This window comes from Crocodylus siamensis, chromosome 5 (assembly GCF_052110815.1).
Source record: "Crocodylus siamensis isolate JL-2025a chromosome 5, ASM5211081v1, whole genome shotgun sequence".
NCBI classification, from domain to species: Eukaryota; Metazoa; Chordata; order Crocodylia; family Crocodylidae; genus Crocodylus; species Crocodylus siamensis.
The window spans coordinates 32,223,143-32,239,587 of record NC_143399.1 but is presented as its reverse complement, the minus strand read 5'-3'; the positions used below and the strand labels follow the sequence as shown (position 1 = coordinate 32,239,587).

Genomic DNA, 16,445 nt, shown 5'->3' with positions numbered 1-16,445 from the left:
AGACATGTACACTAGGGCACTTAACTATATTCCCTCTGACTTGTGCTTCTTCTCCTGGACTAGCTGTGCTGAGAAGAAGGAGATGTACGTTTAAACAATCTCAGGCTGAGGTTGAGGGGAACCTAGGCCAGGGATTGTACATGTACCCCTGGGGGTACTTGAGAAGGCTGTGCAGGGCAGGAGGGGATGGAGCTCTGCCACGTGCTATCCAGCGCTGCTGCAGGCACCGCCCACCCAGCCGGATGCAGAGGGCAGACGAAGCTCACATGAGGCAGCTGCTGCCATGCCCCCCTCCCCCCCCCTTGGCATCTGGCTGCACACCATTCCTCTCCAACCCTCCTTTCCCCACTCAGCGGCCAGGAGTACACTGCTCCATGTCCAGCTGCCGAGGGATACGATGATTCAAAAAGGTCGAAAACCCCAGGCCCAGTCCATAGGTGCCCTGCTCCTTGGGCAATATCCTAAAGATGTAACTAAACCAGTGAGTTAAGAGACAGAAGGGTCTTCTCCTGGTGAGGTTTTTTTGGCAACTAAATTTTTGGGACTTACTCGGCATTATGCTCAGGTCTGGGCAATTCTGTTTCACTTAGGCACTTCTGTAGCTGCAGTACAGCCTTCTTACCATGCTCATGAATCCTGAACTGTGTGTAAGTGCCAATAAATGGCAGTTGGTCTGTGCTCTTTCTGACCGGTATCATCCAGAAAGAGCACAGACCAAGTGCAGATGCTTCCTTCGCCTGATGAAGGGTATTTATACCCAAAAGCTTGCAAAGAAGATTTTTTCCAACTATTTCAGTTGGTCTAATAAAAGATACCAGATTTACCCAAATAACTTTGTCTGCCCATGTCCTTAGACCAACATGGCTAAACCTATACCCCTGAAAAAATGGCACAATTATGAAAGTGCCACTTGGGTGTGTAAAAGTAAAATAAGATTCAGTTCTTTAGGCTTTAGCTTGATGGTTTTGTCCAGGTAGGAATTCTACTATTAGAAGGGAAATCTCTGAGTGGAGATGAGTTGGTAAAATAGTTCTACCTTTCCAACCTATTGAAGCCCACAACACAAGAAACATAACTGAACAATAGTTGACCTGACTCCGGATGTTTTCAGTCATTTCTAGCTTCTGCAGTGGTTCCACATAAGTTAGAGAAACCTTGAAGTTGCACATCCCATGTTCTGGTACTATTTCACCTCAGTGTGAATTCAAACAAAGTCATCTCTCCTCCTTGCCTTGTTCATATGCCAAATAGGGTTTGGATAGAATGGAAATCAAGACTTCAGATGACAAGATAAACACACTTGTTTTTTTTTTTTTCAGGGAAAAAAAATGGGTAATCCATCCACTAAGTGAAGTAAAGGATAATAAAGAATGTAACAAATTAATCTGATCAACTGATATGGCTATGGTTCATCATCAATGTATTACTCAGTCTAATCCTAAAATAACAAAGAATAACAGCTATCACTGGATCAGTACTGAACACAGAATTTCAGTGTTTATGCTTCTATTTATAAAGATAGAAATCACTTAAAGGAAATCCAGAATAAAGACGAGTTTAGTAATAATCTAGAGGTAGATGGAGATTATTCCTGATTTTAGCAATAGTTGTTTGTGACTGCATAAAAATGGGGAAAGCTAAAATCACAAAAGGTAAAGGCCTGATCCTGCAAAGTGCTACTTTCCCTAAACTCATTCTGAAATTAATTTTGTGGCTATTCAACACTGTCTGGGAGGTGCACAGCCCCATGAAGAACTGGGCCCCATTAGGACACAATTTAAGAGGACATGAAAAATAACGTGATCATTCTAACCATAGATAACATTTGATGAACTATTCTGTGCTAAGAGTCAAGTTTTTCTGCAACAATTTTAAGTAACAATATGAATGAAGCATTTGGGTAGTCAAATACCATAAGGGAGATTCCTGAAAATTCTGCCAACCTGCAAATAATATTTTACATCAGACCCTGGCCTTTTCTGCATCAAGTCTAGCATGAACCAATAAAGGGTTCTGCATACAATATGGCCATTACACTGGCACTGGATTAAGCGAAGAAAATTTTAGTTATATAAATATGGGATTTATCACCTTTCCATGTGACTGCCTTTACTTTAATGGAAGTATAAGATTTAAGTAATGTAGTTCTCTAATAATGAATTTTAAAAAATCAATATACACTGCCTCATGAGTTAAGTTTACCATGGTAACTGTAGGAGCTATGAGAAATACTTCACAAAGAAAAAGTAACAGGGCATAGCAAACATTTTCTTTTTTAAGAATATGCCCACTTTCTATGCCCACATCCTGCTGTCACAAGGGTCCATCAATCAATTAAAAGCTTGACTGAACAGTTAGTTCTTGCACTGCACCCAGAAGCTTACCAAATTCTAACCTTGGCAGACCATCAAAAGCAGCAGATCCAAAACCTGGGCCTTCCAGTGAGGGTATTCTGCCCTTGACCTCAGAGAATTCTGTGCATTTCATAGAACACCTTACTATGTATGAAGTATATCTAACCTGACCTCTGTTTTGCATGGACGATTTGGAAATGTTGGTAAATGCCTGTGTTTTTCTCAAGGCTAAGTAATTGTAACTTATTTTGGGGATTTTCTGATTGTGTTATTTTGGGAAGGCAGCTTATATAAAATTCAGCAGCTTAGATACCTTCTTACAGGCACTCAGATGTCACAACATATTATCTTCACTTTGAAGTCTTTATATTGGCTTCTCATAACATTTTTATTGATTTAAAAATTCCTTTGCATATAAGGCACTTAATGCCTGTGGTGCTTTATATATAGTAATTGACTGATTTTTGTTTTTATACATCCTCAGTTGCTCACTAACGTCAGTCCTGGCTTGTTATATAGTTTGTCCTAGGTATAACCTTGAGGCATTAAAAGCTAGAAGATTTTATAATTAAGTTTCCCAATTATGGAATCACTCCTATTGCTTTTACTATCCAAACAGTATAGGTTCACTGCTGCCTTAAACGGCTCTAAAATTGCAGTTATTTTATTTAGCATTTTAAACACAGAATCTTGGTTTATACATAAGAATCCTTCAGTGTTATGACAACCCTAATTTTTTTAGCATGCATATTTTATTCTTATACATCTCAAACAGCTCTTTTCACACTTAATATTCTATTCCATTTGAACTGTCAGGTACTGAATGAGGCTAAAGCTACGACAAACAATCAATTTAGTAAATTTTGGAGTCTTGTCTAATTTTCTTTAAAAATAATACTAGATGCTTTAAGTGGAACATGAGCATGATTTTCTAAATTATATCAGTATTATAAATTTAGTAGATTATTCATACTATTACATTAGCAGAAAGTCTGAATTAAAGAAGAAACACAACACATGCACACAGAACAGGGTTGTTATTTGGATAAAATCTGTCATCTAAAATATCTTATTAGACTAGAATATGAAAAAAAAAAGATAGTTAACAACCAACTGGCACCTTTTAATCTATATTTATATTTCCTTACCCAATTAATTAGCAAGATATTATTAAAACAATCTGTTTTTTTAAATTAATAGTTTAATGAGAAAAATTGCTCATGCTTTCACCAGCAGCCTCTATGCCTTCAATAGTTATAAAATATTGTAGATGTTGGGTAAATCTGAGATTGGTTGCCTATGTCAGCCCATCATGGACATAAATTGAACACAATTTGATCTCTATTTAGGAATCATTACCATATTTCTTTTAAAATATTCGGATTCATTAGTTCAGTTATGATGGAGGTATGTTGGCAGTAAAACATTTCTAAGCACTCTAGTCAGTTTGACAGCTCAGAACTTTAAAATATCAATATAATATAAATATCAGTGTAAATGACATCTGTTTACAACAATAAGAATAGCACCTCAAAGTTTGGAAAAGGAGTCATTGGGGGTGTCATTATTAGAAGTGGTCAAGACCCCTTTATGTCTCACCTGCACAGCAATGTCTCCACTAGTGAACCTAAACAAGCTAAAATCTGTGGTTCAGAAGGAAAGACAACCGTTTATTGAATTATCACATCCTGTATAACCTATTTGTTCCTTGAATGCAATTGCTCTAAATAAAGAACAAACAATACTTCACTTGTTAAATTTGGCAGCCATGGATTAAATTTTACAGCCAAAACAATCACAACAATTATTCTGAGCAAGTGTTTATGGTTTGTTTAACTTTGATCCACTAGGCATTGTCATTTATTACAGGTGCCATCATTTGTCTTCTGGTGAACTAATTATGGGACCTTGTCTTTGAAGAATGTCTTGTATTTGAAAGCTTGCGCTGGACCTATGCAGTTGGTCCAATGAAAGACATCACGCTAAAAAAATCCTTGCTTCCCACATAATTCCAGGACCATTATGGCTACAATTTCACTGTAACACTACCATGAAAACGATATACACTTCAAGAAATATTTTTTGATCTTGAATAGAAGCAGAAGATTTGGTATGTTGGTTTGTAACAACTCCTGGAATTATGTTGCAGTTGGTGCAATTAGAAAAAAAGGATGCAATTAAAAAAGACCATAATCAAATGTGATGGTTTGTCCTGTTCTAAAATTTAGCTTTACCAGGATACTTGAACATAGTCATGGAAAATATCAGAGGATGTAAGTGTCATAAGAGTGAGCATCTAAATCTTACAAAAGGACAGCAAGAAGTGAGATTTACCAGAATTCTGGAAAGCCATGAAGCAGCAACATGAGCGGTTTGCCCCTTTCTCCTGCAGCTACGTAGTGGAATCTTAAACCTGAATCCTGGAAAGAAAAGAAAAGAAGTGTTCTGTTTGTATTGCTGTACAATGTTGCTGGAATTGGGATTTAAGCGGTGTTATTTCTCTGCCTATTCAGCCATTGCACTCTGATAATATTTCCAACTAATATGCCACCTGAGATGGTAACAGGGCATGTGGAATTTGCTAGGAACCAGCACCCATTAATTTCCCACAGGATGCCAAACAGTGACTAAATGGGAAGGCTTTCAGTCAATACCAAGAGTACATTCTACTGTCAGTCTTGTCAGTTAGATGAGGCTATTCTTAGCTAATTAAAACTGTCTCACATTGCAATCTGGTGTACAGCTGACAGACCAAATGGAATGTTTTAAATCAAACGTGATACAAATTAAGATTGTTAAAAATCAGGTATTTCTGCCTCTCCTGCATAGATGTGGTTTAAAGCATGTTTATTTTTACCTTTAAAAGTTGGAGGTCCATAAAGATGTTATTCAGAGGGACAGAAAAGAAGATTAATTCACTGTCTTCTTCCAACCCTGTCTGCATTCACTCTTATTGATTGGGGCCGTGAGCCTTCTGAGAAATAAGCTTCAATCATTCATTATCATGATGAAAATTATCAATAGGCAAGTTACTTGTTGTTATTTTGCCAGAAGCAGAGCCATTCACAATTGACATAATGGAGTTTTGCTGACTTACACTAGCTGAAGGTCAGGGTTAGTAGAATTTAAAAAGACTGAAATGAAGATCCAGTAGATTTGTTTGGATTCCTGCCTGCTTAATGAGGAAAACATCATGCTCAACAATAGACTAGACATGTCCTAAAGTTTATAGTTATAGAACTGAATAATATGGCCTGGATATTGCCCCTGGGTTTGTATGGTCTTCACCCAAGAAATCAGTTCAGTAGTAGATGCAAAAAGATGCCTGTGTGGAGTGCCCCAGGGGAGTACTTGCTTAGGCTCAGGAGACCCTGGCATTTCAGTCCCTGAACCCCTTGGTGGTCCATGCACCCTGATTCCATGAGATAGCTCTCAGTTCATTTCCTGGCAGAGGGACTTGGTCTCATTATTGGGCAGAGTAAGTGCAAAGTTGTGACCAGCAAAATAGGTAGCTCTTCTTCAATAAAAGCATTTACTGGGGAAGAGGACACCCAGCCAGAGGTTCTCTGCCCCTTCTAAAGGGTTAAGCAATCTCTTTGTCCTCAGTCCAGTGTGCACCCCAAAGTTACTTAGCTGTTCCCTCCCCAGTCTGCATAACTGGGAGCCCCAAGGCAGTTCTGCTGATTCCTGTCAACAGATTCCCCCCATCAGCAGACTCTTTGCTTGTCTACCCTGTCATGACCATTATCACACTTATATCCTTCAGTTTCCCTGGAGCATCCTGGGAGTCCTGATCCTACCTTGTTGTGGTGTCATAATGGCTATTCAAGCCCTGTTAATGCTGAAGATCCTGCACATGGGCAGCGCTGGCACTTAGTAGGGGGATGCAAAGGAAAGTAATGTCTGTTTTGGAGGGTCCAGACCATCTCTTACAGTGTAGGCAAGATGTAAATTTGAAAGTTTTTCTATCAGGTGATTTTTCTCTGCAGGGATTCAATTAAATGGATCCACTAGCAAACTGAATGCATACAACTGAATTTATAAATTGGTTTATAACACAGAGTAGTGCCTACTCTTTTACTATATATTGTTGACTCATTATCTCTGTCAAAATTTTCTTATGAAAAACAGCAGTGAAGTGCACCTTGCACATAGGTTCCCCATGGACTCTACAGCGTTACTGCTTATGTTTTATTAATATCTGGTACTTAGTGAAACAAATACTGAGACTGAAATTCTATTTCACCAGGTTGGGAGATTACAGTTTCTGAATGCTTATTGCCAGCACTACTTTCAAGAGTCCATCAGCAATTAATGAAAAAGTCAAGAAAATATAGTGTTTATATTGTTTTGACAAAAACCTTAAAATGTACTATATATATGCTTTCCTCACTGCAGCCAATGTCACTTCATTTAGTGTAGTTATTAGAGTAGGGGACCACAGGTAGAAGAGTCACCAGAAATATGACAGCAGTACAAGGGAAATAGGTCTTAAGTTGCAATGTCTTTGGCACAAAGGTGCCTTTTGGCCAGTGTTCGCTATGACTGGGACTTGAGGTGCTACTACATGAACAGTGAAGGATGACAGTAAAAACAGAATATTGGAAAGAGTCATGGAGAAAGATCTGATAGAAACTAAGAAAAATGACAGGATAAAAGGATGAGAAAGCAAGAGACAGGAATGGAAGACTAGCCGTTATGACAATACTGGGAGCCCTGCAATCTTGTAACTTAGGCAAAAGAGCCACCACCATCTTGACTCAGATCTGGCTTCCAAATGGTGGGATGGTGCAATCCCAGCTCAACCCTGTCCAGACCTCACTTCATTTAAAGTCAGGGCACACTCTGCAGCCCTGCAGGCTAGCACCAAGCAGCAGCAGCCTCGTTTGTTGGAGGCAAATCAGGTTATTTTTTGTGGGAGACAGGACACCTTCCACCTTCAGAATCCAGCAGAAGGAATTCAGTTGGCCCAGAGGTGACTGGTAGGGGGTGCGTGGGGCTGCACGTGCCCCCCGGACGGCCAACACTGATGCTGTTGGTAGGGCTGGTGCCCCCCCTGACAGGGTCGGTGGCTTCTGCGGGTGCCCCCACAGATTCAGGAGCCTCCTGTCACTCATGAGTCAGTCAGCAGGCGGGCAACCTAGTCTGGCTGCTCAAGACATCTCCAGCCTAGACATCTTTGCTCTTCACAACCCCATCCTGTTCTTACCAACATGGGAGCTGGTGCTCCCACCAAGGTGAGAGGCAGCTCAGCCCCAGGTGAGGACCGCGGTCACCTCAGGAAGGTGCGCGCAGTTCATGCCTCGTGCAGGACTCAGCCTCCTCGCATCTGGCAGCCCCAGAAGTGCGGGGAGGGCCACCTCGCATTTCCCCATGTCCCTGCAGCTTCCTGAGAGTAATTACCAGCAGCGGAGCGAGCTGGTTGTTAATGCCCTCTAGGGCAGTGCTTCTCAAACTAGCTGGTGTGGCGGACCGGCAGTTTTTTCCAGTGGGCCAGGGGCCGGTGCCCGGTTCAGCCGGTGGCAGCAGCTGCGTGTAACAGCGCTACACAAATGCGCGACCGGCCGTTTCTATCCCTTTCCTCACCTCGCACGACGTGACGTCATCTGGGGTGCTGGAACGTAGGAACTGTGGTGCTATGACGTATCAATGTTTTGCTTCTGAAAATGTACGTCCTTCTTTTCTGGCAACTCGCTGCGGACCGGCGACCGGTGGCTCGTGACCACCACTTGGAGAAGCACTGCTCTAGGACACACGCCACGTCCCCTGGCTCAGCCGCGCTGGGTTATTGGCACGGGGTTTCCAGCGGCTCCTGCTGCGGGGAGGGAGTCAGGCCATCCCCGGCCTGAGCGGAGCCGCTGCCGCTAAGGTCGAGCCGCTGGCGCGGAGGACGAAGGCGACCCGCGAGGATCCGGCGCTCGCGCAGCCAAGCCCGGGGCCGGCAACGAGCGGCGGCGGCGGCGAGGGGGCAGCTGCTCGGCGAGACCGTGAGCGTTTCAAAATGGATCGCTGCTCGCAAGCCCCATCTTTGTGATGCGCACGGAGCCGGGCGCGGGAGGGAGGGAGGGAGGGAGGCAGCCGGTCACCGCGGCGGGGTGCGGGTGTCCCCGGGGCCCCGAGGGCCGAGCAGGGCAGCGCCGCCGCCCAGCTCGCGAGGAGCCGGCTCCCGCCGCGCAGGCGGACATGGCAAGTCATCCGGGCGGGCGGGGGCCCTTACCTTGATGCGCACGTAGCAGTGGGTGCCCAGGGAGGGGTCATTGAGGCAGGCGGGGGGGTTCTCGCGGGTGACCCACTGGAAGGTCTTGCCCGGCCTCCTGCCGATGCTCCACAAAAGTTTCAGCAGCTCGAGGCAGGCGCAGAGCCCGCAGTAGCTATAGACCAGCGCCCAGAAGAGCAGAGCCCTGAGCGGCACCATGATCCGCCCCGCAGGCTCCCCGGGTCTCGCCATGCGGCGGCGGCGGCGGCAGCTGCCTCTCGCCAGCCTCCCTCCCCGTCAGTGCCGAGGAGACGGGCTCCGCCAGCAGGGAGAGCAGCCGCGTGAATGGAGGCATGGAGACCAGCCCAGCCGGGAGAGGCAGCACGTCTGCCTCGCGCCAGCTGCAGGGAGCCAGCCGGGCAGCCCAGAAATGCACCCCGCACCTTGCCCCCCTGCCTCCGCCCACCCTGGGCCGGGGCGCCCGTCCTGGCAGAGGGCCCCCCGGCACTGCTCCCTGCCCCGCGCCGCACAACACGCGCACGCACATCATGAAAGTCGTGTCAGCAACTGCAGTCACGTCCCCGTCTTCTAACAGCAGGTGTAAGCACGAGCACCTTATCACTTCCTCTTTCAACGGGAATTAAAAGCCATTAAAAAAAAAGGAATGGCCTCCCTTATGTTTTGTCTCTCCCCTTACATAAGCATGAACATATCACTTCTATAAATATTAATTGCTTGCATTTCAACCGCATCGGTTCAGCAAATCCTAACTATGTATGTTAAAATGATGACACCGTGAGCCAAGTTACAGAGACATACGTGCATTGCAATAGACACCTGTTCTTCAAAAGATCACAACTTCGCTCTCTGCAGGTGCACTTATTTTTGACGATGTCTTCACAGTGGCCCTCCAGGGGGCAGGACCCCATGCACCCGCCTCTTGGGGGTGTCAGACATTACCTCTGAAAAACAGAAGCTGAAAAAGTGATGGGAGAGGTGCAATTATGCAAAATGTTATTCCAATTAACTCATGAAACAACACAATTGGTTTTTGATAGAATTGCTCCATGCAAGTTTGACTTTCTCACTAGGTATGACCTATAATCAGGATATGACTATAAACTATAAGTAAAATACTCATTATAGTAGAAGTTTTACATACCAGTACCTAACCCAGATTATTCAATCATGTTTATTTGTTGCTAGTGGATAGTCATTTTCTGTTTCCTTTTCTGCTCAAACACATGGTGTTTAAATACCACAAATTTCTGTTTCTTACCATTAAGCCTTCTTTTTTGCCCTTAATGTGGTTGTAGTAGTCTTCCATGCTCTCTTGAAAACCAGTATACACTAATTTATAGGTGATTTCACAATGAGGAGAGCTACACTGAGATCCTAAGTGTTAGTTAATGCAATATGTATTGAAAAGATTCATTTGCAAATTTCTCATTTTTTACAAAATTCCAGTCTGCAGCATTAGTGAAAAAGATGAAAGGTACATTAATCTATTTGTCTTATATAGTTACTCACTTTCATGGTAATAGATATAACTATCTCATCACTGACTGACATTGAAAGAACATTAAATAATTTTTCAGTTTGCATTGACAAGTCTTCATTTATTTATGCTCTGGCTTCATTAGAAATATGCCTCAAAGTTATTATGCAAATCTTTCATTAACAGAATCATTACTTCTGTGCATACTTAGAGTCTTTCATATGGTTTCTGCGTGGGTGATACCTATGCTCCAAGTACGTTCCTGCAAATAAATATATTATGATTTTAAATTAATTTAAAAATTAATAATGATTGTACATGATGAATAAAAATAATAGTAAAAATCTGACATCGAATATTTTGAGGCTGTGTGACCCATTGTTGTGTTTATCTTATTGTCTCTTGTATTGCCCAAACTTTCTTTATAGATGTACAGGGAGGTTTTGAAATGCATTACAAACAGCGAGTGTTTAATTTCATAAGATGTTTCATTTAAAAAAGTAACTATGATTATTTATTCCTTTTCTTGAATGAATATTTGCAACCTGATTGAGTATATGTGTTCACTGGATCCTCTGTGTATCCACTCTGTTTTACACTATGGTGCATATCTATTGCCTGCTGAAATGGCATGTTGCATGTTGCTGATTTGTTCTTGTGCACACCCTATTCAGTGTTTTGCTTGCTGCCATTCTGGTGATTGGGTTTTTTGGGGATGTTGACAACAGGACTGAAAAATAAATTTGGACTAATTAAGATCTATTTAACTTGAGGCTAATACAGGCAAAGATTAAAGTCTGATGAACTCATTTGTGATTTTTTTTCACTTACAGTTGTCACTGACAGTCCACCAACCCAGTGAACTCATTTCATCAGGACATACTGTAACTTGCTGTGCCTGTCTTGAGCTCCCTGCTTCAGTTTTCTAGTTGCCCGGAACTAACCGTGGTCCTGCAGCCCAACAGTTTGACCACTGGCACCAGTTACCAAGACCACCAGTGCTTCTCGCCTGCCATGTCTTTGTTGGAACTTCAATCTTGGGGGAAAGGTGTCAATCCCAGCTCAGTGGTATCTTGTTAGGGCTAATCATTAGCACAAGAACATTGGGGCTTCACCTCCCCTACACCCCAGCTAGCATCAACCCATGGTTACTCCATTGTTGCATGGATCCCATTTTACCTCGGATTTGTTCAGTCCCTTTTTTAGCTTGGTTCGCCCTGGCCAAGTCAATGGCTATACTTGCTTCCTCTTTGATTCAGTCCAGATGAACTAATATACCCCCAAAGGGGCAAGAGGGGTGTCAGCCTTCGCTTGTTCCTCACTCATGGTTCTTTACCAGTTGTCCCTCTCTTCTTGTCCTGCAGATCTGCTGCTGCCTTGGCTCCACTCTCTGGAGTCAGACTTCCATGTCACCTCTCCAGGTAAGTTACCTGACTCCTCTGAGTCATCTTGTAGGGGCAGCTCCTCAGTCAGAGGCTGCCACCAGCCACCTCTCCTGGGGCTTGTAGCTTGGCTGCAGCATTCCCTCACTGCTAGGACCTTACTTCTGGTTCTGCCTTTGAACTGGCTTGTGGGGCTTTTAACTTTGCCCTGCCACCCCGCTGGTGAATTGGCATGTGCTTATAAAGCATGTCCACACTGGCAGCAGATTTATTTTTCCTTTGGGCATCCTTGCCCCTGCTGGCTGTGGCTCAGTGCCATGGCTCCACAAGTAAGTCCTGTGGTGTGGTGATTTTGCTGCTGCCACCATGTTCCTGCAGCTCAGCATGCTGTAGCACTGTCAGTAAGACTTGCAGTGTGGTGATCTTGCTGTTGCCACCATGTTCCCATGGCTGAGCAACCTTACTGCCCCTGCCACACATAGGAACCATAGTGGGATGCCTGCTTCCTTTTCCAGTTGGTCACTTGTTTAAAAAAGATCAAGTCCTCTATCAACCTGCTCAAGCAAAATTTCATATATCACCAAAAGCTGAAATTGCTGGACAGGAACTCCAATCCATTCCTAAATTTCACTATCCTGATAGTGTTATGATGTGTAACACCATAAGCACTGATGAAACTTCAAACAGAATTGCCTAGGAATCCTAGGAAGGGGACTTTGTGCCTGAAAGCTTATCTAATATTTTTTCCATCTATGCAGTTGGTCCAATAAAAGATACCACCTAAAATCTTGTTTCTTGCCTAAGAAGGCATAGTGTTTGGACAGCTACAAGACCACTTTGGAATCAGAGAGGCATCACACTCCAGACCAAATTAAAAGTGTGCGCAGTGGTCCTAACATTCCTGCTTTGTGAAGTATACCCAAAGTTTGGACTCGTTCCACCTCAGCTGTCTCCAGAATACTGTGAAAGTGAGAATGGCAGATAACATTCTGAACACAGTAATTCACTGAGATGCAGAGAACAATCATTCATGCCATGATCATCAAAGGACATTTGCAGTGCTTGGCCATATAAAGAAAAGTTATTGGATGAACACTTACCAAATAAGCTTTTCTGTGACAGGTTGTGCTCTAGTAAATGAACCAATGGTAAATTTCATAGCTGCCCTAAGGACTGCCTGAAGGTTCAGCTCCAGCCTTGCAACATAGACTCCCATACTTAGGAGCAACTGGTGTAGGATAGGATAACATGTTGTTACCTGACCTATGCAGATATAGCCCTTTTTGAAAGCCAGTGCACTGGAGATGTTGAACTCAAGTGCCAGAAGAAAAATATTGGTTGATGTGTCCTCTACAATGGCCTGAAGAACAGTTCTGTCCAATGTGAGGAATCTTCAGTTGGTGAAAGAGAAGTTGAGTTTTTAGAGCAGTAACTTGAGAGTGTAGACACACATATAGATTGGACATTTCAAAAATCTCACTCTTCCTGGAAACAGAGGTGCACCGGACAGTCCCACCTGGCCCAGGTGCCTATCTGTTTCTGACAGGTATTGTATGGGGTTGAACTAGGAAGGGCTGCAGTGAGGAAGGGGCACTCCTCCACAGTCACGTCACAATCTGGCTTTGTAAGTACACTTTCACCTGGCTGCAGCTGTGGTAGTGACCATGTTGCGGCACCCCTGGAAGAGTCTTGCAGCACCTTGCAGAACTACTGGTTTGGATGTCTGCAATTTAAACCATGTTTAAAATGATCTAATTCAGGGATAGGCCAGAACATGGCACTTGAAGGCATTTTGCTTGGCACACATGCCTTGGGGTGGGTGGTGAGGAGGGGTCAAGGCTGCACTGCACACAACAAGGATTGGCCCCTTCGCCACTCCCCCACTGTCCACATCTTACAAGTCAAGTTTGTGGGTGTTTTTGGTACTCCGCCCAAAAATGTTGCCAATCCCTGACCTTATTCTCAGAGTCATGCTGAATGCTGCAATCTTATACCTAGTTTCTGCAATGCACTTCATAACATGCTCTAATTTTGTAAATACAGTGTTCAGTATTAAGATGATACAGCATGTATATCCGTTATGTACTTTTAAATTTCTATTTCTCTATTACTAACAGTATTGTCCTGCAGAATTTTTATGACTTATTCATCCAAAATGTAATCACACACAGTTACAATTCTAATATTTAGTTTTTTATTAATATTTAATTATTGAAAAATCATCTCTAGTTCCTTAGAAAGACTCTTTCTTATGACTTTTCAGCAAATGAGATGTGGGGAGTGTGTGGAGGTGTCAACTGTTAGCATTTCTTTTGTTTCCATTATTTTTAAAATATAAATATATAGGTATATCACAGCCTAATATTTTATAATTATCTTTTCAAACAACTCATAAATAATTTATTTTAGCATTTCATTGAGATTCATTTAAAATAACATTGTGAGGTATTTTTACTAAAACCACACCAAATGTACTCTTTACATATATATTATTTCAAGCAGAATTCATTTCTCAAAAAGAGTGACAATTTACTTCTGAATGGTAGTGCCAAAATTTAAAACCTGATATAGAAAATCTATTTTTGTATTTTTATTTTCAGCTTATTAAAACACTCCAATAGAGGTAGTTTGATAATAGCTATTAGCTCTAATTTAATAGTATTATTTAGTACTGAAATGATTGATACAATCCATAACAAAGAACAATAACTACAATAAACCAATGATATCTGTGTTATAAGAAAGCAAGAGTCAATGAGTTGTGTAATTCTGTGTTCCCTGAAAAATGGTAAAATAAAATCTAGAGTTATACTTGTTGATGACTCAAAAGATGAAGCTGAGATTATGTGATATTTCTTGATTAAACTGATTGGTCTAAATTGTGGCACTCAAGCTTTTTTGGCTCTCTGGGAGCATGAAACACTGGTTCAAGAAACAAAACACTGGTCTAAAACATACTTCTTGCTGCAGAGATATACAGGGCAACTTGGTGTCCTTGGGCCCATTTTGGACATAAAAGTCTATTTAACATTTACCTTTTTAGAAGTCATTTTCTTTGCTGTCAGTAGAAGGTGGCAAAGGCATGCAGTAAGGTAGCGGCCCTAGATTTTAGGAGGGCAGACTTCAATGAGCTAAGGAGGATAGTTGGAGAAGTGCTGAGGTCCCGGAGGGGAGGGGAGCCAGGTGTCCAAGGAGAGTGGTCGCTCCTTAACGAGACAATCCTCCAAGCCCAAAGGAAGGTAATCCCAAAGAGGATCAAAGGGAGTAGGAGAGCACACAAGCCTCCATGGCTCACCAAAAGCATCTGGGAATGTCTCCTTGCTAAAAAGGAGGTTTATACCCAATGGAAAGAAGGGGTCATCACCAGGGAGGACTATTCTGTAGTTGCTTGGGGATGTAGGAGGTAGTTTGGAAGGCCAAGGCAGAGATGGAACTGGGACTAGCTTCCCAGATTAAGGACAATAAGAAGTCCTTTTTTAAATATGTAGGGGGTAAAAAGAAGGTCCCGGGTAATGTGGGGCCCTTGCAGGACGCCATGGGAAACTTGGTCGTCACACCAGATGGCAAAGCTAACATGTTTAACGATTTCTTTGCCTCCATCTTCCTAAGTAGGGACCAGAACAGCCACCTCCCTGCTGGGCCCCCCTCGGGCCCCGGGGGAGGCACACCTGGGCCACGGGTTAGCAAGGATTTAGTTAGCGAGCTTCTGGAGGGGTTGGACATATTCAAGTCAGCTGGCCCGGATGATCTCCACCCTAGAGTTCTAAAGGAACTGGCCGAGGTCATTGCAAGTCCCCTGGCATGGCTTTATGAGCACTCGTGGTGCTCTGGTGAGGTACCGGAGGACTGGAAGAGGGCCAACGTGGTTCCCATCTTCAAAAAAGGCAGGAAGGAGGACCTGGGAAACTATAGGGCCGTTAGTCTTACCTCGATCCTAGGCAAGCTGTTTGAGAAAATTATGCTGGCACACATCCAGGAGGGGCCATCAGGGGACTGCATGCTTAGGGGGAACCAACACGGGTTCATCAGTGGCAGGTCCTGTCAGACCAACCTGGTGGCCTTTTACGATCAGATCACCAGATCATTAGATGTAGGGGTAGCAGTGGATATAATCTTCCTGGACTTCTGGAAGGCTTTTGACACTGTCTCTCACCCTGTTTTCATTAAGAAACTGGGGGGCTGTGGTGTAGACACCCACACAGTCAAATGGGTTGCCAACTGGCTGGTGGGCCGCACCCAGAGGGTGGTAGTGGATGGGTCCTTCTCAACCTGGACGGACGTGGGCAGTGGGGTTCCACAGGGCTCGGTCCTCGGGCCCGCACTGTTCAACATCTTCATCAGTGATTTGGATGAGGGGGTAAAAAGCACCCTGTTCAAATTTGCTGGTGACACTAAGATGTGGGGGGACGTGGGCACATTGGAAGGATGCAACAGGCTACAATCAGACCTAGACAGGTTACAAGGGTGGGCGGATGAGAATAGGATGGGTTTCAACACAGACAAGTGCAAGGTGATGCACCTCGGGAGGAACAACCGGCACCATACCTACAGGTTGGGGAACTCCCCTCTTGTCAGCACAGAGGCAGAAAAAGATCTGGGGGTCATCATTGACTCCAAGATGAACATGGGCCAGCAGTGTGGGGATGCAGTCAGGAAGGCCAACCGCACCTTGTCATGCATCCACAGATGCATCTCGAGCAGGTCCAAAGAGGTGATCCTCCCCCTCTATGTGGCATTGGTCAGGCTGCAGCTGGAGTACTGCGTCCAGTTCTGGGCACCACACTTCAAGAGGGATGTCGACAGCATGGAGAGGGTCCAGAGGAGGGCCACTCGTATGATCAGGGGACAGCAGGGCAGGTCCTATGAGGAGAGGCTACGGGACCTGAACCTGTTCAGCCTCCAAAAGAGAAGGCTGAGGGGGGATCTTGTGGCCTGTTATAAACTAATCAGGGGGGATCAGGAGGCATTGGGGGAGTCACTGTTCCCCCGAGCACCGCCAGGAGTGACCAGGAATA

At 43.9% G+C, this 16,445-nt stretch overlaps 1 protein-coding gene across 1 annotated transcript in view; it reads right to left on the bottom strand.

The window, feature by feature from the left end:
• EPHX4 (epoxide hydrolase 4) overlaps positions 1-10,794 on the bottom strand; it is a 46,118-nt gene extending 35,324 nt beyond the window's left edge. The window contains exons 1-2 of the mRNA XM_090048856.1: positions 8,572-10,794; positions 4,689-4,774 (exon numbers count right to left, since the gene is read on the bottom strand). Of these exons, the coding sequence (XP_089904982.1) occupies positions 4,689-4,774; positions 8,572-8,802 (317 nt within the window). The 5' untranslated portion in view covers positions 8,803-10,794. The remainder of the gene's footprint in view (positions 1-4,688; positions 4,775-8,571) is intronic.
• Between the last annotated feature and the right edge of the window lie 5,651 nt (positions 10,795-16,445).